Here is a 21740-nt window from a genome sequence, read left to right on the forward strand (position 1 = left end):
TGAAAAGGACACCATCCTAGCCTCCCATTAGGGGGAGAGTATACGACATTAAACCGTGTCACTATCTTAAAGGTTACCTCCCTTGTAAGGGGGAAAAAGCCCTTGGTATATAGCTATTCAACCTTTGTACACAGTCCTCCTTATCCAAACCTAAACTATAGCATAAAAGCACTTGCATATGCTGCTGGCCCAACAATAGATGCACACCACCATAACTATAACTCACTTTCTTCTGATGGAGCATATATACTTTTAAAGCGTCACCAGCAGGGTAGATAATTAAAAGAAAAATAGTACTTATGAAAAGTGTAAAACAATTACAGATGTAGTCCATATTAAGGAAACTATTGTAAATGTTAATCAAAAAATTAAATGAATTGCAATGCTTTAATTCCAGGAATGGTAATCTTTTAAATATTTTCTTTTTCTTTTGTTTAAATTTTGAAGATGTGCAAATCATCCCATGGGATGGTTTGGACACATTGAAAGAATGAGTGAAGAAAGATTAGTACAAGAGATGTGGATGGAGTGAACTTCAGGGGACAACCAAGGATGAGACAAGGATAATATCTGTTGAGTAAGGAAAGGAGAGGGTAGGAGATAGGTGTGAATACAGAGAATGGCTGTGTATAGATGATAATATAATGTAAGAATGAGTGGGGGCAGGGGATGGTGGGGAGTACGGAGTGGTTATATGTGAACGATATTTTGACGCAGTCTGAAAGGATTTTCCCAGTCTTCTCTTTTTCTGCTTGAGGGAACAGAGAGGGAGGGTCACTGATTAAGTGAAGCAGCCTTGCTGTGGATGTACTATGCCCTGCTGCATTGCTTCTGATCCAGAGGAGTGGGCAGGATATAGGGATGACCCATTATCCATGAGGAGCTAAAATGAGAGGAAAGAAAATGTGGTGGAATGGATGGGAGTGGATACATGTTTTTTTGACTTAGCTACCTCCCTTATAAAGTGGAAAAAGCCCTTGGTATATACATATACATATACCAAGGCTTTTTCCCCCTTACTAGGGAGGTAGCCAAAAAGGAGAAGGCATAAAATCATTCCCACCCATTCCATCCCTGAATACACTCCACACCCCTCCACCCTCCCTCCCATCTTAGCACCTCCTAGATGACGGGTCATCCCTGCACCCTGTCCACTGCCCTGGGTCAGAAGCAGTGTCGCAAGACACAGCACATCCACAGCAAGGCCGCTTCATTAAATCGGCGACCCCCCCTCTCCGTCCCCCCATATAAAGGAGAGGACGGGGAGAAATCCCGTCGGGCTGCGTCAAAATTTTGCTCACACACACTACCTCACCTCATGCATCACAACATCTTCCATATACAACCATTCTCCATTCACCCCTGTCTTCTGTCCTCTCCCGTCCTTCCTCAACAGACATTCCCCTCTTCCCCAAAGCCCCCTTCACCCCATCCATCCATCTCATCCTAGGACGTCCCCTCATGTTCACTCCCTCCACATCTGCCTTCCATACCTCCTTTACTAGTCTTTCTTCACTCATTCTTTCCATGTGTCCAAACCATCCTAATACTCTTTCATCAACCCTATCTCCCAACTCCCTTTCCACCCCTGTTCTCCTCCTCACCTCCTCATTTCTCACTCTATCTAGCCTAGTAACCCCCATCATACTTCTCAGACACTTCATCTCAAACACATTCAAGCTCCTTCTCTCTTCCTCTCTTATGTTCCATGTTTCTGCTCCATACAGTGCAGTTGGCACAATCACTCCTTCATACAGTCTCCTCTTAGCATCCATTCCCAAATTTCTATTCCTCATTACACTTTTTAATCCACCAAGGCATTTACTCGCTTCTCTCAATCTACATTCTACCTCCACCTTTACTCCACCTTTTCCTTGGTATATAAATATACAAAATTTTGACCATGAGAGAAAATTGTATGAAGGAGGAATGCCCATGGAACTGTAAGGGGCAGAGACTCAGAATTTGAAAAAGACAAAAAGGAAGAGCCTAAATGTATTTGAGATGAAGTGTTTAAGAAATATGGAGAGGATTACAAGGATAGATAGAATGAGAACTGTGGAGACAAGGTAGTATGAATGGAAAGAGATCTGGCATACAAAATAATTCAAAGAGTGCTGGGATGTTATTGGTATATGGAAAGGTTAACAAAAATAGTGGAAAGTGAAAGTAGATTGAGGAAATGAGGGACTGGCCAAGAATGAGGCAGACAGGATGAAGGGGGCATTAGATGCAAGAGGAATGTCTGTCAAGCAAGATAGGGAGAAAGCAAAAGCTAGGTGTGAATGGAGAGTGTAAATGGATAAGGAGATAACATGGCCCAAAGAAGAGCTTTCTTCCTGTCTGTTTTGTAAATTTATCAAATGGATGAGGTGGTAGGGTACCATGTAATGGAACAGCAAGAATAAACCTGCTGCAGGTATTGGGCCCTGCTGTGGTGCTGTCTTGCTGCATTGCCTCTGACCCAGGTAGTGTGGCAATGGAAAGGGATGGTCTTTAGTCCATGAAAAGTTAAGATGGGAGGGACAATAACTGGGTGTAAGGTGGATGTATGCTTTAACTAGGCTACCCCCGTAAAATGGAGAAGGGGCCTTTTGCTGTATTCTTGGACTCAATTAAAGAAAGCATTGCTAAGTCAAAGAGTAATTCCAATGCTTCAATTCCAAGATCTATTCTTGTCACGGTTCCCTTCTTTCATGTGGAAAATATACGTGCTGTACGTAATTATTTTTACTTCATAAATTTAGCTTCACATTATTACACACTCAAAGTGGATTGGTAAAAAAATTATAAAGTGGAAAATTTTTTAATTGATCTTAAAAAATATATTTATATACCAAGATCTTTTTCCCCCTTATAAGGGGGGTAGCTAAGTCAGAAGCACGTACCTATTTCCACCCATTTCACTCTGCTCAACCACACTTTCCATCCCTCCCATCTCAGCCCCTCATGTATGTGGGCATCCTGCATCAGCCAACTACCCTGGGTCAAACACAATGCAGCAAGGCACAGCATATCCACAGCAAGGCCACTTCTGACCCCTCATGCAGAAAAAGTGAAGGGGAAAAATCCCTTTGGGCTACATCAAAATATCATTTACACATAAGCACCCCCTACCCTCCATCCTCTGCCCCTCCTTTTCTTGCATAACAGTATCATCAATACACAGTGATTTTCCAATCATACCTCTCTCTCCTGTCTTCTCCCTTCCTTGCTCAACAGACATTCCCCTTTTGCTCAATGGCCCCTTCACCCCATCCATCTGATTCTTGGTCGTCCCCTCTAGTTCACTCTCTCCACCTCTGCCTTTCACACCTCTTTTACTAATCTTTTTTCACTCTTTCCATGTGTCCAATCCATCCCAATAATCTTTCATCAGCCCTATCTGCCATCACCTTTTCCATTCCCACTCTCCTCCTCACCTCATTTCTCACTCTATCCAGCCTTGTAACCTCTACCATACTTCTCAGACATTTCATCTCAAACACATTTAAAATTTCCCTCTCTGCCTCTCTTAAATTCCAAGTTTCTGCTCCTTACAACACAGTTGGTACAATCACCATTTCATACAATCTCCTCTTTGCATTCATTCCCAGTTGCTTATTTCTCATAACACTTTTTAATCCCCTAAGGCATTTACTTGTTTCTCTCAATCTACAGTTTACCTCCACCTCTATTCCTCCCTTTCCTGCCACATGTGACCCTAAATATATAAAGCTATCCACTTCCTCCAGCCTCTCTCCTTTTAAATTTACTTCCATTTCACTGCCATCCTCTTCCCTTGTACATCTCATCACCTTGCTTTTACCCACATTTACCTTCAACTTTTTCCTATCACATACCTTTCCAAACTCTGTTACTAACTCCCCTAATACCTCCTCTGACCCTCCCTCAAGTGCAGTGTTATCAGCAAACAACAACTGGCTCACCTCCCACATTTCTCCCTTTTTTTTTAACAATCTCCAGTCCCCTGCTCATTACCCTCGTTTTTAACACTCGCACCACATACCCAGTCCATGTGCACATTGAAGAACCATGGCAACATGACACATCCATGATGCATTCCCACCTTTACCTCAAACCACTTTCTCCATTTCCCATTCTAACACAGGTTGTACTACTCTCGGAAAAACTCTTGACTGCCCTTAACAATTTTCCCCCAATCCTATATATCTGCAAAATCTCCCTTCCTCTCTTGATTTCCTTCCAAAATATATTTTTTATAGCTTTCATAATTTTTGTCATACTTCTCCCCATTTTACATCTGCTCTCCTATTTGCCTCCTTTGTCTTTGAAAATACCACACCTCTCTGCACGAACTGTTCCTAAATAAGATCTTAATTGAGTAGTATTTTGCTGGATTTTTTGTCACAGATTAAAATAGTGGGTACATTTATTTCTCATTTGGAATACATGGTAACTGGCATCAAAAGATGAGTATCAGAACTTTTATGAGGGTATGAAATGGTGAAAATGAAGGGTTTGAAGTAAAGTTGGGACTGTGCCAAGGTTGTGTAATGTCACCATAGTTATCCAGTATGTGCACGAATGAGGTGGTATGGGAGGTGACTGTAAGGGTGATGGATGGGGGTGTGGAGTTGGTAAATGAGAGTGGAAGGAAATGGGAGATGAGCCCGTTGTTTTTTGTGGATGACATGCTTGCAGTTGGGTCAGAGGGACTGAGGCAGTTTGGGGGGTATGTGAAAGGAGGAAGCTGAAAGTGAGGTGATGGAATGTACATAAGGAGATTTGACATTATATTACTGCTCCCCACAAATTCACACTAATGCAATACAAACAGCAACCCAATGTTTTTCCCAGAGATCTAAAGGAGAACCCAGGGACTATTGCCAGCAACTGTGAGGCTGTGAAACTTAAAAACATCAGTAGTTATTATCTCTGAACAGATAGCATGCTTAGCATATTTTGTTTCATGTTATGACAGGATTTCTTGTTCAGTTGAAGGGCAACTGTTAGGCAAACATTTCCATCAGTTCACTTACCTGACAACCTGCTTCCATATCGGCATAATATCCTGGATAATCGGCCACAAGATCGCAGCCAAAAGAAGTTTGTGGAATGTAACTTAGTATAGGATAGTCTCTGCCAGCCCGGCCTGTTTGGGAGAGATCATAGAGTTAATGTTGAAAAGAATACCAGTTAGGAATAAATGTCATCCAGGGGTTGTCAAAATGTATGGACATTGAAAGAATATTCATTTGTTTATGTCCTTAAACCCATCCATCATCCCTCATATCACATCACATAAGTGCAGCACATCAAACGTAATATAAAAAACGACAGCAGTAGTATTCAAGTCGAACATTTTAAATAATATATCTTCAGTACCCCATAATACACCGATATAAAAAACACACACAAATTAAATAAACACTCCACAATAGTTAGAATTTGTATAGACAGGTATGGGAAGACAAGGGAAGGGAGACACGGGACTTGAGTTCTTTTGTTGGGATTGTAACACTTATCTCGACCGGTTGTAATGCCCACATATTTCATATTAATTTATATTATTCAGAATTACTGGATAGGATGCCCGGTAGAAATTTCAACATATATAGGCAACACAAAAATACATCAAATTACCCGGATGTACGGAAACTCCCCGCAAGCCAAAACAGGTCATGTGAATTGTTACAATCCCTATAAAGGCACTTTCAAAGTACCGTGTTTCCCATCCCTCGTCTTCCCATACTCCACAACAGACTGCCATAACCTATACTTCACCATACTCCACTAATAATCAATCAACCTAGCAGAGCAATCACTTCCAAGACAAGCAAGAATTATTCTGGCACGCGTGCATTATGTCATCACCCCATGCTAAAACAGTACCAACACAGAATCAGCCTGGTAAGAAACACCAAGTGCCATAGATGTCATCGTCATATAGATCAATACCCCTATACTAATAATGACCGCAACTGTAGATTTCCTAAGATAAGAAATAACTATGTACTATCTACGCCCACACCGATGTTTCAACTGCCAACTCTGTGGACATCGATGTTGCCGCCTGGAGGACGTATGTATACATTGCTCAGCCCCCGCATATGGTGCCCCAAGCTCAAATCCAGCCAAATTTACAAATTGCAACTAAGATCAACTTGCATCATCTTCACACTGTACAGTATACCAATTCGAAAAGGAAGTCCTCTATGTCAGAGACTCTGAACACATTTGTTTCAGAAAACCCCGAAGACTAATATAATCCAGGATGAGCAGACCAATAGTCACATACGCGGAAGCCCTACAGTCCACCAAAATAAATCCTTCACCACAATGGTTCTACCCAAATAGCCACATCAAAAAAGACTCTCAATATGATACAAAAAATCCCTACATAAATTTCTACACCCCGTTCTCCTGTGTCAACAGAACCTCCAACTCAACCCCTCACCCTCTCCTCCATCTGAAGTGCAAGAACCTCCTTCACAAACCTCACCTACAAATCCATTCATCACTTCCCTTCACACACTGTAACCCCTAAAAACCTTCCACTCCGAGAAAAGAATCAGCTCTCAAGTAGAAACCATAGATGATGTAATGGAAGAACGATGGAGATTCCAATAACGAGAACTATAAAAATATGACACTGAATTTTATATTAGTAATAATGAAGATTGATTATTACTACTATAAATTTTAGCCTGAGTACTAATTATAATTCATATACGTGGGGAATGCTGTTACTGATGGGTAATGAGAATGAGAATAATAACGATAATTCCATCGAGCTCACCTGGTATACCGGCGATGTATCCAAAGTCGTATATCTCGTTCTCATTGATGTCGTGGAATCTCGGGAGGAGGTGGTGAGGGATTGGGGGCCTCTTCGGGGGAGGCGGGGGTAGCTTGTGAGGGTGATGCGGAGGTAAGACGTGTTGGAACTGAGGCATGACGTCGTAGAAGTCATAGTCGTAGTCATAGTCATAGTCATAGTCGTAGTCGTCGTCGTCGTCGTAATAGTAGTAGTAATCGTCATCGTCGTCATAATAGTAATAGTAGTCGTCCTGCCCCAGGTTCGGAGGTGGGTCGGGGCTTGGTCGAGGCATGGCTGTCGTAGCGACAAGTTCGTTATACAGAGGTGAAAAGGTGGTAGGTTGGTACACAGGGGGAGAGTAGATGGTAGTAGAGGATGTGGTGGTATCATTATGGTGCGAATGTGGGGTCGGACGAGGGCTGGGCGTCACCTTGACGCGCAGATGATGGTCCTGTCTCACCAGGTCATCAGACATCGGGTAGCTAAACTCCTGTAGTTTTTTAAGATCTATGGCGGGTTTGTAGGTGGTGGCTTCTGTCGAAGGATGATACCCGGGCCTACGAGAGCCTTTGGGTCTAGGAACCCTATTGGCAGGTCTGGGCGTCAAGGGCTTGATCTTCGGGGTGGGCGTAGCGGGAGGAATGTAGGAAGCTTTGGGCGCAAGGGGCTTGGGAGACGCGGGTGGTGGAACATAGTCCTTCTTTGGTGGGACGTAAGTTCGAGAGGGAGGGGTTGGGGAGACGTGTGTCTTCGTGTCGCCAGTGGGCAGAGGAGGGAAATAGAGATCTGGAGAAAGGTGCACTTTTGCGCTAGGTACGGTCGTCGAGGGTGTAGGAGGGCTGTAATCCTCTTTAGGAGGAAGATACTCTAACTCCAAGGGGATGTGAATGGGAGGTGGAGGAGGAATATAGGCGGTGCCTTTACTGGGGGTTTCCGGGACAGAGGGAGGAACGTAGATCTCTTTCGGCGGGAGATACTCATTCACTGGGGGTTGGTAGAGTGGCGAGGGTGGGTCATAACTCGGAAGGAAGCCCTCTGGCCGGAAGAGAGTCGTGGCGACCATTTTGGGGGTGGTAACACCATAATGATCTCCCGGCCGAGGCGTTGGTTTGTGTCTGTGGCCAGGAGGGAGATTAGAAAAGCGTGGTGGAAGTCGAGTGATGGACGGGGGCATATCTGGGCGTAGGCGGATTGGAGGTGCGTCCTTGTCCCTCTTCAAGGACAGGAGCCACGAAGGGAAATCGCCAGGGGGTATGTAGTCATCTGGTGAAGTAAGTACAGGTTTGACCGGAGGAATGTATTCCTTACTTGGGGGTTGATAGGTCAGAGATAATGGGGAGTACCCAGGCACAGGGGTAGTCTTTGGTGGGACATAGTCATGTACAGGTGGCACATAGGTCTTCGATGGTAAGGAGTATCCAGGCGCAGGTGTAGTCTTTGGTGGGACATAGTCATGCACAGGTGGCACGTAGGTCTTCGATGGTGGAGAATACCCTGGCGCAGGGGTAGACTTTGGTGGGACATAGTCATGCACAGGTGGCACGTAGGTCTTCGATGGTGGAGAATACCCTGGCGCAGGGGTAGACTTTGGTGGGCTATAGTCATGCACAGGTGGCACATAGGTCTTCGATGGTAGGGAGTACCCAGGCATAGAAGTAGTCTTTGGTGGGACATAGTCATGCACAGGTGGCACGTAAGTCTTTGACGGTAATGAGTACCCAGGCGCAGGTGTGGTCTTTGGTGGGACATATTCATGCACAGGTGGAACGTAGGTCTTCGATGGCAGGGAGTACCCAGGCGCAGGAGTAGTCTTTGGTGGGACATAGTCATGCACAGGTGGCACATAGGTCTTCGATGGTAGGGAGTAGCCAGGCGCAGGAGTAGTCTTTGGTGGGACATAGTCATGCACAGGTGGTACGTAGGTCTTCGATGGTAGGGAGTACCCAGGCGCAGGTGTGGTCTTCGGTGGGACATATTCATGCACAGGTGGCACGTAGGTTTTCGATGGTAAGGAATACCCAGGCGCAGGTGTAGTCTTCGGTGGGATATAGTCATGCACAGGTGGCACATAGGTCTTCGATGGTAGGGAGTAGCCAGGCGCAGGTGTGGTATTTGGTGGGACATAATCATGCACAGGTGGCACGTAGGTCTTCGATGGTAAGGGATACCCAGGTGCAGGGGTAGTCTTTGGCGGAAGATATTCGTTCACAGGTGGCACGTAAGTCCTCGACGGTGGGGGGTATTTGGTCTGCACGTGTGGGAGTGGGGTGCTCTTTTGAAGGGGGAGGTATTCGTGGGTGGGTGGTTTATAAAGAGTGCTGAGTTGGACAGGATTTAGCGTTGTAATACGAGGCTTCTGCGACGGAAAGTACTCCATCGACGGTGGTTTGAAAGACTCGGCAGGACGAGGGTAGGGCGTAGGGTGTACGGTGGACACCTGTGCTGGGGGTTTTCGGACGGGGAGAAGGTAATCCTTGGAAGGGGGTCGGTAAGTACGACTTGGAATTGGAATCGACGTCTGGTGGGATACTGAAAGAGGAACCTTCTGTTGGGGTGGCAAGTATTCCTTAGTTGGGGGCTCGTAGACCTGGGAGAGCTTCGGAAGTACGGTGGATACATGGGGGCTGTCTTTATGGGGAGGTACATACTCGTTAGAAGGAGGCACGTAGACCTGGGAAAGCTTCAGAATTGGTCCACGAGGACTGCTGGCGATCTTCGGAAGACCTGTCGTTGCAAAGGTAGGACTACCACTCCGAGGTGGTAAGTAATCTTTGTTTGGAGGAAGGTATAGCTGTGAGGGTTTAGAAACACCAATAGGAGCGTGTGTTTGACTCTCTTTGTGAGGTGGTAAATATTCTTTCAAGGGAGGCACGTACAACTGCGAGGGCCTAGGGATAACGGTGGGTGCGTTCGTTGGACTGTGTTTATTTGGTGGTTGATACTCTTTCGATGGAGGGACGTATAACTGTGGTAGTTTAGGGATTATTGTTGAGGTGTGTACTGGGCTGTGTTTACTTGGTGGTTGATACTCTTTCGACGGAGGAACATATAACTGTGAGAGCTTTGGGGTCACTGCCGGAAGAGACGTGGTACTCGGTTTCCGAGGAGGCACGTAGTCTTTAGTTGGGGGCAGGTAGATCTGGGAGAGGTGTGGCACCGAGACAGGGGCCTTGTCCCCACGAACTGGAGGTAGGTATTTGATAGCTGGCGTCGACGAAAGAATGGGGTCCTTGGGAGCGAGCGTAGTAACTTTCACAGGAGGGAGATATTCATTCACAGGGGGTACGTATTTTGCCGGAGGAATAGGAACAGATGGTCTGATGGTAGTTATCCCGATACCATCCTTGTTCGGAGGGAGGTATAGCCTCGAGGGTGGTGTCACGTGACCTGGTTCAAGAGTGCTGGGGCGCTTTCGATGCTTCCTTCGGCGTTTACCGGGACGTCGACGACGATGGGGAAAGCCATGAAGGACAGGACGTCCATGAGGAGGCATGTATTCCTTCGTAGGTGGTTGATAGGTTCTTAGGGGCTTTGCAGGACCTGCAGAATGTATATGAGGAGAAGGACGTCGTCTTGAAGGGGGAACGTAATCCTTCGTAGGCGGGAGATAGGTTCTTGATGGGACCGAGTATTGTTTTGGTGTGGTTAGGCTTGGCTTACGAGTCGTGGAATGAGGTTTCAATGTTGCAGGGTGGATTTTCAATGTGGTAGAATGAGGCTGCTGTGTACTAGGATGGGGTCGACGAGTAGTGGAATGGGGTTCCACAGGAGGAAGGTATTCCTTGTTCGGTGGGAGGTAAGTCTTGGGTGGTTCCGTGTAGTCCTTCGCAGGGGTCAAGTGGGGTTCCTTCGTAGGACTTGGGGTGGGATGTTCCTTCGATGGTGGTAGGTACGTGGGTGAGGGACTCTTGGGCTTAGGAGTGGTGGCAAAGGTAGTTACTCGAATGATTGTGGAAGGTTTTCTCGGGGTAGGTTTTGTTACGGCGCTGTGGTCCCGACCCAGGGGCTCCTTGGTGACCGCGGACGAGGGGCCCTGGCCATTCCCCGTCCTCCTGTACTTGAAGGACACCGGTCTTCGATAATGGAGGTGAATATGTTGATGGAGTCGTTCGTCAGGCGCCTCGGTGAAGTAGTAGGGTCTGCTGGGGGTTGGTCGTTGAAGAAGGCCGTCGGTTCTTCGTTTCTTATATCCCGGAGGACGCTTCGGTGGCCGGTACACAAGTTCAGGTTTATCCTTGTCCTGAGGGTGCAAGGGGATGTAGGAATTCTCGGTCGACGAAGAGTCCTTCTCGTTGTCTCCCGCGGCGGCGACGGCCTCGAGAGGGACGTAAGCGGGTCGTCGTGGTGAGGGCAGGTAGTGCTGGTACTTGACATCCTCGGCGACCCCATACTCCTCCTCCGCCAGGTCAAGGGGGAGGGTGGAGTATTTACTGTGTCCGGAGTCTTCTGGAACCGGTAGGGATTGGTGAGAACCTCCGAACTTCGGGGTCACATCGACTCCGTATATGTCTGGAATCCTGATGCCCGGGCGGATTTTGGGTTTCCTGTAAAACGGGGTCAGTGTTATGGACGATAAGGAGTACAGATGGCAAAGAATATGGACGACAAAATATGGAAGACAAAGTGTACGGGCAAAATACGTATACTGCAAGCCATATAGAAAAAATATGATATATATAAAACCAGAAAAATATCATCTGTAATATTAGAAGAATAGATAATCAGATTTAAAAGAATTAATGGTTAGGTTTAAGAACACCTCCTACAGATGGAAAAGTTTTCCCTTTCCAGAAAATATTGATAGGGCTAAGAAACTGTAAAACAAATGACTAACGAATCTTGAGGAAAAGGGATAAATGGAGAGCTTTAAACTAAATCATATATCTTTGCCCTAAATAAACAGAAAACTAATTTGAAAATAAAGAAAAAATAATAAAGAAGATAATTCAAGAGTTGGGGTTTGAACGAGGATAGAAGAAAAGAAGAAAACATGAGAAGAGGAGCAAGAGAGAAGAAAGAAGACGAGAAGAAGGAAATAAGGAAGGAAAAAAGCAGAAATGAACAAGGAATCCCTGAAGGTCGTACTTGGACGTATATATGGAGGGCTTCTTCTTGAGTCGGTACCGGATGCGGGAATGAAGAGGGTGGAGGTACGCTGTCTGGAGATCCTGCATGAGACGCCGCCGAAGTTGGAGTGTCTCGTTGTAGGTGAGGCATTTACCCGAAGACTCATCCTATGGACAAGAGGAAGAGGTATAAGAAGAATGTGTATTATCAAAGGAATGAATAGGGAGACAGAGAGAAGAAGAGGGAACGAACAAGGGAGAGGAGAGGTATTCAACAACTTTTGAGAAAGGATTCGTATGTGAAAATGGGAATATGTGGGCAGTCACGCGAACACGCTAGTCTAAATTAGGGTAAAGCGGTGAATGGGTAAACTGTAAGCGTCAGTGACATTTCTCTTCCTGGCTATGGTTCCAGGTCACTTAGTCATCCTAATCACCCAGAACTTTTCTCTGATGTTTTATAAATTCTTGCCGTGACTTCATCCCGTCTCAGAAACCCCAAAGAACTCCACCGATCTCCGGTCTTCGACCTGTGCGTCATCTGTAAGTTTCTCTGGTCCTAATACCCTACTAAAATAACAATAACAAACATGATACTTTACCTAAATATCGTTTAATTCCGTTCCCGGATCAAAATAGAAAATCTGAATGCAAATAAAAAAACTCACAGACTTATCATCTTTCACATCTGGTCCTGGCAAGCACTTAGACCACACCACACCACGAACTCACCATAACACGTGGTTACCGATCCACGTCGTCACTGCATCACGTGACCGCCATCTAGACTGGCCAGTATATTAGATCACAAACGTTCCTACCTTCACCCTCTTTCTTGTGGTGGAAGATCAAAATCTCTTACACCTCGACTCTAGTAAAGCTGAACGGCTGAGACTGGATCCTCTCTCATCTATGCCGTCTATTAAATACCCTTAACATATATATTTATTGTTTTAATCAGTTCTCCCTTGAAGCAGCAGATAATGATTATCAATGTATCGCGGTTTCAATGCAGACTATTTACAAAGGATTGCAAAGGCAGAGCAAGCCGACAGGAGACATTTTGGTCCATAACTATATCGAATGAATAAATAAAGAATAAAAATTAATAAATAAATAAAAATTATAATGATATAGATAATAATGAAATAAATGCACAGGCACAGTTAAACAATAAACAAACAGGTAAATAGTAAATAATAATAAATTGACAGACAAACAATAATAAATGAAAATCAAACAAATAGTAAACAAACAGACAAATAATAAACAAATAATATGAAATAAATGGCAGTCGTTACAGCATCTCGCTTAGGTGTTTATCTATTTCGAACAAACATTATGTAGATGTTAGGAAACTATCTTGGGTCTCTAGAGAGTCACGGCATCGGCCTTACCCTATAGCACGGCTCCTTTAGCACTCCTCCAGGTGCCTTGATGCGCGTCTCCACCACCTGGGGAAAGAAAGACGAAAGTGTCTGAACAGGTGCCATGTGATTATCCAGATAAGACCACCCGCTTTCATGGGACTGGTGTCTGTGTGCGTGGAAGAGCGGTCTGTAGGAAAGTGAAATGTTACTTTTGTGCAAAAACAATTATTGCCAGAAGGCACGTTTCAGGAGCTTTGTGTATTTGTCAACGCTCGCTAGTGTGTGTGATTATTGTTCTTGGGAATCATATACCTATATGCATACATGAATACATTAATTTACAAATAATTCTCTACTTAGAATTTAAAATTCAGAGGTATTCGGAACGAAAAGTTACGAAATATAGATGACTTCTGATACTAGAAACAAATTCTAATGCCTAGTATATTTTTGAAAGGGTTTTGTTACGTATATTGAATATTTTCAAATTTTATAAGTTCCTCATAAATAGTAAATATCAAATTGAATAAACAAATGTATACCCACCTACATGTGTTGTGAGCACATAAAACACACACACACACACACACACACACACACACACACACACACACACACACACACACACAGTAATAGTAATCTAGTTCCCCCAGCTTTAATGCATAGAGGTCCATTACCAAAACAACAATAACATTAACCAGACGACAACTCACCTGTGATGATTCAACAGACTGACGCTCATCACTGACGTCGAGATCGTTCAACAAATTCAGATCATCATAAGCGTCTTCCTCATCCCCTTCCTCCTCTTCGTCCTCAAAGTTGTTGGGGTCCTCATCCTCCATATCCTCCAGGATCGTCGCGGCGATCTTCTCCAGGATTCCCGAACTCTTGGGTCTCCAAACGACAAGGTCCTTGGTCGCCTCGGCGTCTTCGATGGCTGTCGCTGGTTTAGCTTTCGGCGGACGGACGCGAAGTTTCTGTGAACCGGAAGCCGAGGGAGTGTCGTCGCTGGGATGGTTCGACGCCGTGGATGAATCCTGAAGGATCTCCCTAGTCCCATTTCCATCCTTTACTGGTGGCGACGGTTCACCCTCGTTGGTATCATCTGTTGACGATGATTCTTTCTTTTCAAGTTTCACCTGTTCTTCCTCAGAATTTGTTCCAGGGACACTTGTTTGATCGGGTTTAGGTTTTTCTTGAGTAGCCCGATGTGGATCAGACTTTTGATCTCCCTCATGCTCAGTCTGATCACCTGTTCTCTGCTTATCAGGATACTGTTTCTCTTTCAGCGAGGCCTCACTGTGGGTGTCCTCTTCCTCGTTTTCTGTTTCTTGATCTCCCGAGTGGTCTCTGCTTTCCATTTCTTCCTCGTCCTCCATACCCGTGTCTTTGGCTCTCCGTGGTTCCCTTTGCACACTGGTATTTAGTGTACTCTTCGCTTCATTTTCTTTGCTTTCTTCAGCTGTCTGTTCTTTATTTGTATGTGTCAGGCCTGTGATGTCTGGTGTCTGTGCTTCATTTGTATTCTGGAGACCTATATCTCCAGATTTGTTACCACTCGTGTTTGCTAAACCTACATGTTCACCTCCCTCGATCACTGGAACTTGGATTTCATCTTCGTCCTTATTCTCATCTGCGGAAGAATCTTCCCTCTTATCTAGGTCCTTCTCATTCTTCAATTCACTGATTTCTTCACCAGACTCTCCTTGTCCAGCATCAGAGATGACCCTCTGGTCATCGATCACCTTCTGATCCTGGCCCGAACTCCCTTTATGTAGATCTTCAGGTCTATCGCTGTCTGCTGGTCCGAAGACTTGAGGCAGTTCTTTGTCCTCTCTAGGATCTTGGTCTTTGGTCACCGTAGCCTTCTGGGAATCCTTGTCATTTTGCTGAAGATCAGGAAGAACTACCGTAGATGGGGTTTGTACGATAATTTCTTTAACTTCGGATTCTCCAGACACATTAGAGACCAGACAGAGGAGGCCTGTGTAGAAATGACAAGAGGAGAATCATGTAAAGAGAAGCATTCTTTCCCTGTACTGCCTAGTCAAGACTCTCTCTAACTAATGTGGATCAACCCGTGATCCACTAAGCATTGCTCAATTCTAGGTTTAGTCAAGTGTTAACATATCTAAGTCTTTTATTGCAGAACCTAGTATACAACGATGGCCAAATTACCAGTATAGCATAGATGGCGACTTTTGCACGTAGTCTGATATACCTAACCCAATAATCAAGTATGTTTACGGTAATAACATATATGTCTGGTACTTACCACAAATAATGAACAAGACATGAATCAATCTCGAGTGGCAAATGTGACACTTTAGAGAAGGATGGAGTCCTGTGGAGGAATGAAGGGTTCCTTTGAAGGGGCGATGATAACACGCAGAAGGAAGGATATGCACAGAAGAAAGGAAGGATCGTTTGGAGGTCCTGGGCGACATGGTGCCTGAAGCCCAGTCTTTCTCCTGGTTATATACAACTGCAAAACAGAAAATAGATATATTCAACATTTGTTAAAAATCAACTGGCAACTCTTAGATAACCAAGATAAAAACCCCGATAATTAATCAATCCAAAATAAGGCTCTCGTGACTCAAGTGGCCCTATTATACTTTTTATCAGCTGCAGAAATTGTTGTCATACCCGACAATTAACAAACGTTTCTGTACTTATGGACAATATGGGACTGCTAGGAGATATTTCAGGTTCTTTGTGTTGGATTACTGAGTTCGAAGTGAGCATCCTACATTAGGAGGGGAGGGGTGAAACTATTATAGTTTGAAAAAATTAGTTTGTTTCCTGTAGAAACATATAACTGTCAGCTTCAGTGCTGTGTATACTGTGATGGGTGAATAACACACCAGGAGGCGCTGTATAGCTGCAGCCGAATCCGTCACTGTTGCCCTATTAGGTGGTTTAGGGGACTGTTGAGGGACAGGTTATAGACAGTCACTGCAGCTGAAGAACGGAAAGGAGTGTGGGACTCAAACCTACAACTAAGAAGATCCGCGAACCGTACTCTACCAATTCCGCCGCCAGCGTATATACACATATACATACATATAGTACATACATACATACATACATACATATGATTAATAATTATATACATTTGTGTGCTTGCGTGCGCGCGCGCGCGCGTGTGTGTGTTGTTACATCTGTGATGGTTACATCCCAGGTATGTAATTGTTGTTATTATTTGCGAGGAAATATAATTTCTCATGTTACGTATGTTCGTACTATGCTACTTTGGTTATGACCGAATCCTGTGTCACCGTAAGGTACTTTGTATTATATGTATTTGTTAATGTAAACTATGGTTTTCGTTTGTAAGAATATTTGTGATTGTTTCAAGTGCCCATTGCGCATGCGCCTCTACTACGTCACAGGTCGTGACGTAAGAATATTCCATTTGTATTTCCTCATAAACAGACCAAAGACCGGGTCCAATCAGGAAAGTAGCCGGGTAACAATGTAGGCTAGTCAGGCTAGGTAAATCCCCCCCCCCTGGTATTATCCATTGAACTACGAGCGTATTGCCTCGTCACGCGAAGGTGAATGAGTCTATACGTTTGGCCAATAAGGTGTGAAGTCCTTCAGGCCCTGCCTAGAGCCATCCGACCGGTCAGATTAAAAAAGGACAGCGTAGAGGTCAGTACCCCTTTTCCCTTGATATCGAAGCAGTGAGCCAGATTAATTAGGACTTAGTTTGTAGTCATCCATGCAGTGTGCGCGGAGTGATGTAGTATTTGGGGCTTAGGATTAGCTTAATATTTTTAAACTGTTTAGTGATCTGTGAACCGGTCTTACGTCTGTTCAATCTCGTTAAAACTTTCGAACTTTCGTGTAATGTATGTTAATCACAAGTCAGATGTATTATGTAAAATCATATTTGTTTAATTGTAATCGTGTATCCTATTTGTTGTATTATTTTCATGTTACTCTCACTTGTATTAATTTTCATACTTCTAAATTTATTTAATTACATTTCTTTAAGGTAACTCTCATTTTTCCGGTGTCCTCGATGTCAAACTTCGTGTGTGGACTGGTGTGGTGTCCCTGAACACCGCGGGACTGGTTTCCAGACGTATAACGCCACCCTTCTCAGGTAATGGCGGGTTTAAAGGGCCAGAGATTTAAAGGTCCGCCCGTCAGCCACGCCCCTTTCTTTGCTATGGTTTGTTTTCCTTGTATTTTGTCGTTTTTTTTTTTTTTTTTTTTTTTTGAGAATTTTATACTCTGATATTGTTGTACGATAGGTTAGGCAGCAGTCACCACACTCAGTGCGATCGAAAAAGGGTTCAGCGTATGCGTGCGTAATTTCTCCACGTGCTATCCTGTTTTATACATTTCTTGTTTATAAATTCACTACTCCATAACTAAATATGTCAGATGTGATAGTTGCCGAAGTATTTTGCTCCATTCTGAACCTGAGAAGTGCAAGAATACTCACCTTAGCAAAGGGATTGTAATGCATGTGTACATTCATGCATGTGAAGGATATGGAAGGTTAGGATTGTACGATTCTCAGCTGGCATGTGTACAAAAGAAATGTAATGCATCTGTGCTTACTTCCCAGAAATGGTCAAAGGATTATGTAAGTAATATGCATGCATGTGTATATGCATGCATGTGTTATGCATGCATGTGTATATGCATGCATTTTCTCAAAACTAGTTTTTTTTGCAAAAGTAACTATAACTTCGTGTGTAATATGCATGCATGTGTATATGCATGCATGTTGGAAAATGCATGCGTGATACTTACTGTATATCTAACAATGCATGTGTATATTCATGCATGTGTATATTTTTGACAATTTTGTAAAGTTGCATGCATGTGTATATGCATGCATGTGTATATGCATGTGTGTGTGTGTTGCATGCATGTGTATATGCATGTGTGTATATGTGTGTGTATATATATATATATTGTGTGTATATATATATATATGCATATATATATATATATATATATATATATATATATATCATATATATATATGCATATATATATATATATATATATATATATATATATATATATATATATATATATATATATATATATATATATTGTAGATGCATCTACTCCGACTCAATATTTATATAAAGTTGGTACACAGGATATAATGGTTCTTCTCATTTCACACTAAAATAAATAAATGAATAAATAAATAGAAAGAGAGACAGAGAAAAAAAGAGAAAGAGAGAGAGACAGGGAGAGAAAGAGAGACAATAACACTGAGAGACGGAGAGAGAGAGAAAGGTTTAGGTTCACAGTGGGTAAGTGAACCATTACATGAATCTTTCAATCCAAAAGTATAGATGTTTACAACAATAAATCAAAGTAACAGCTCTGTTACACAACTTTAGCACAAATATTTTCTGACAAATCTTCTGTGGACATGACTCATATTCTCACTTCGCTGAACCGCAATCCATGTCGTCCGCCTTCTCGCACCTTTGTGAGTAGATTTTTTTTACATATATATATTCTTTTTTAATCTTGTCGTAAAATGATGCAAGAGAAAGAAAGTAATACATTACTCTATACAGTGAAAGTATTGGTAGCCTTTATTTCAATGAACGAAAATGAAATAAAGAAAGAAAGGTGTGTGGGTTCTCTCGACTAATCAGTGCTTCGCTTTCTTTTCTTGTGATGACGTCATGTCTGTTTTCTTGACCAATCGGTGTTTCGCTTTCTTTTTGGTGATGGCGTCATGTCTGTTTACTCCAAAAAGTTTAAGCCGTTATGGAAGAACTACATCATGACTGACTGAATTCATTCGACCGTTATCAGCTTAAACCTCATCTGTATTAACATTTTTCCCTTTCATTTGGATGCATTTGATTTTGCGTGATTTTTAAACCGACAAAAAAAAGTTACATACGCTCACAAGCGAGAGAATCAGGGAAGTGTTGGTATTTGTGGTCAGATATGATTGGAGAAAGGATGAATGGAGCCAAAATAATGATTACAGCGTCTATGAACACCCGCAAAAGGAGAAGAACAAATATCATCATTTACTATAATTACTGTCTCTATCATTATTGTTCTAAAGCTATCCACTTCCTCCAGTCTCTCTCCCTTAATACTCACTTCTAATTTGCTGCCATCCTCTCCCCTTGTACATCTCATCACCTTATTCTTACCCACATTTATCTTCAACTTCCTTCTTTCACACACTTTCCCAAACTCCGTCACTAACTTCCTTAATCCCTCCTCTGATCCTGCTACAAGCACAGTGTCGTCAGCAAACAACAACTGGTTTATTTCCCATTTTCTCCGTTTTCTTTAGCCATCTCCTCGACCCATTACCCTTGCATTTACCTCTCGCACCACCCTATCTATGTACACACTGAACAGCCATGGCGACATGACACATCCCTGACGAAGTCCAAACTTTACCTCAAATCACTCTCTCCATTTCTAATTCTAACAAAGGTTCTCCTTCTCTCGTAAAAACTCTTGACTGCTCTTAACAGCTTTCCTCCTGTCCCATATATCTGCAAAACCTTCCACATTGCCTTCCTGTCTACCCTGTCGTAAGCCTTTTCCAAATTCATAAAGGCCCCCCGAAAAAAATTCTTTCATTTTCCTAAAGCTTTCTCACACATCTGCCTCACCACAAAAATATTATCCCTACCTTTCCTAAACCCAGTGTTCCTCACCAATTACTTCCTCTGTTCCTCTCAATCAAAACCCTCCCATAAGCTTTCCCAACTACACTCAACAATGTGATCCCTCTGAAACTACTACACTCACACTTGTTCCCTTTTTCCTTGTAAAGAAGAACTATGCAGGCATAATGATAACAATAATAATGATAGTAATAATAATGATAGTAATGATAATGACAATGATGATAATGATAATAACAACAATGATGATAATGATAGTAATATTAATTATGATGATAATGATAATAACAACAATGACAATGATAATATTAATGATAATAATTGTGATAATGACAATGATGACAATGATAGTAATAATAATTATAGTAATAATGATTATAGTAATGATAATAACAGTAATAGTAATGAGAGTAATAATAATGATAGTATTGATAATGACGGTAATGACGGTAATAACAGTAACAATAATGCTGATAATAATTGTGACAATAATGATAACGATGATGGTGATAATAATGATTGATGATAACGATGATAATGATGATAATGACAATGATGATAATGATAATGATCATTATGATGATAATATTGGCTATAATGATTATAATGATAATGAGGATAATGACAGTGATGATAGTGAGGATAATGATGATAATAAGGATGATAACGATGATCATGATAATGATATTGATAATGATGGTAATAATGATAATGACAATGATGATAATGATAATGATGATAATGATAACGATGATCACTATTATAATGATATTGACTAATGATAGTGACAATAATGATAACGATAACAACGATAATGATGACAATGACGACAGTGATGACAGTGATGACAATGATGACAATGATGACAATGATGACAATGATGACGATGATGACGATGATGATGACGACGATGATGACGATGATGATGATGATGATAACGACAATGATAATAACGACAACGATGATAATGACAACGATGATAATGACAATGATGATAATGACAATGATGATAATGACGATAATGGTAATGACAACGACGACGATGGCAACTATGATGACGACGACGATGATAACGATGACGACAACGATGACAATGATGACGATGACTATAACAGTGACCATAACAGTGACAATAACAGTGACAATAACAGTGACAATAACAGTGACAATAACAGTTGACCATAACAGTTGACCATAACAGTTGACCATAACAATTGACCATAATAGTTTACCATAACAGTTGACCATAATAGTGACCAAAACAATTATATACAATGGCAAAACAATGACAATTGCAATAATAATAATGACGATGATATTAATGACGATGAGGACAATGACGATGAAAATAATGACCGATAATAATAATGATGACGATGGTAACGATGATGGCAATGATGATGGTCACGTTAACAGTGATAACAATAATAGCTATAATAATTACAATTACAATGTTATGAACAACAATGCTATGAACAACAATGCTATGAACAACAATGTTATGAAGACCAATGTTATGAACAACAGTGTTATGAACAACAATGTTATGAACAACAATGTTATGAACAACAATGTTATGAACAACAATGTTATGAACAACAATGATATGAACAACAATGTTATGAACAACAATGTTATGAAATACAATGTTATGAACAACAACAACAACAACAACAACAATGATAATAATAATAATATGGCCTGCGTGGAGCAGTGGTTAACGTTCCTGCCTCGGAACGCCTAAGGCCCGGGTTCGATCCCTTGTAAGTGCAAATAAAAAGTATTCTCATTGCTTTCCAGCCCTTCTCCACAACGGCGGGCATCAGAGGTGCAGAGTACCAGTGACGCATATAATATATGCCAGCAC

The 21740-nt window shown here is 42.4% G+C and overlaps 1 protein-coding gene across 1 annotated transcript in view; it reads right to left on the minus strand.

Annotated features, from left to right (window-relative positions):
- The window catches only part of LOC143037147 (uncharacterized), a 30729-nt gene that overhangs the window by 2306 nt on the left and 6683 nt on the right, over positions 1 to 21740 (minus strand). The window contains exons 2-7 of the mRNA XM_076205265.1: positions 15499 to 15708; positions 13934 to 15207; positions 13248 to 13304; positions 11870 to 12018; positions 6764 to 11328; positions 5004 to 5116 (exon numbers count right to left, since the gene is read on the minus strand). Coding sequence (XP_076061380.1) covers positions 5004 to 5116; positions 6764 to 11328; positions 11870 to 12018; positions 13248 to 13304; positions 13934 to 15207; positions 15499 to 15708 — 6368 coding nt within the window. The remainder of the gene's footprint in view (positions 1 to 5003; positions 5117 to 6763; positions 11329 to 11869; positions 12019 to 13247; positions 13305 to 13933; positions 15208 to 15498; positions 15709 to 21740) is intronic.

Source organism: Oratosquilla oratoria, chromosome 21, assembly GCF_046742065.1.
Source record: "Oratosquilla oratoria isolate Oo_2021 chromosome 21, ASM4674206v1, whole genome shotgun sequence".
In the NCBI taxonomy this organism is placed as follows: Eukaryota; Metazoa; Arthropoda; class Malacostraca; order Stomatopoda; family Squillidae; genus Oratosquilla; species Oratosquilla oratoria.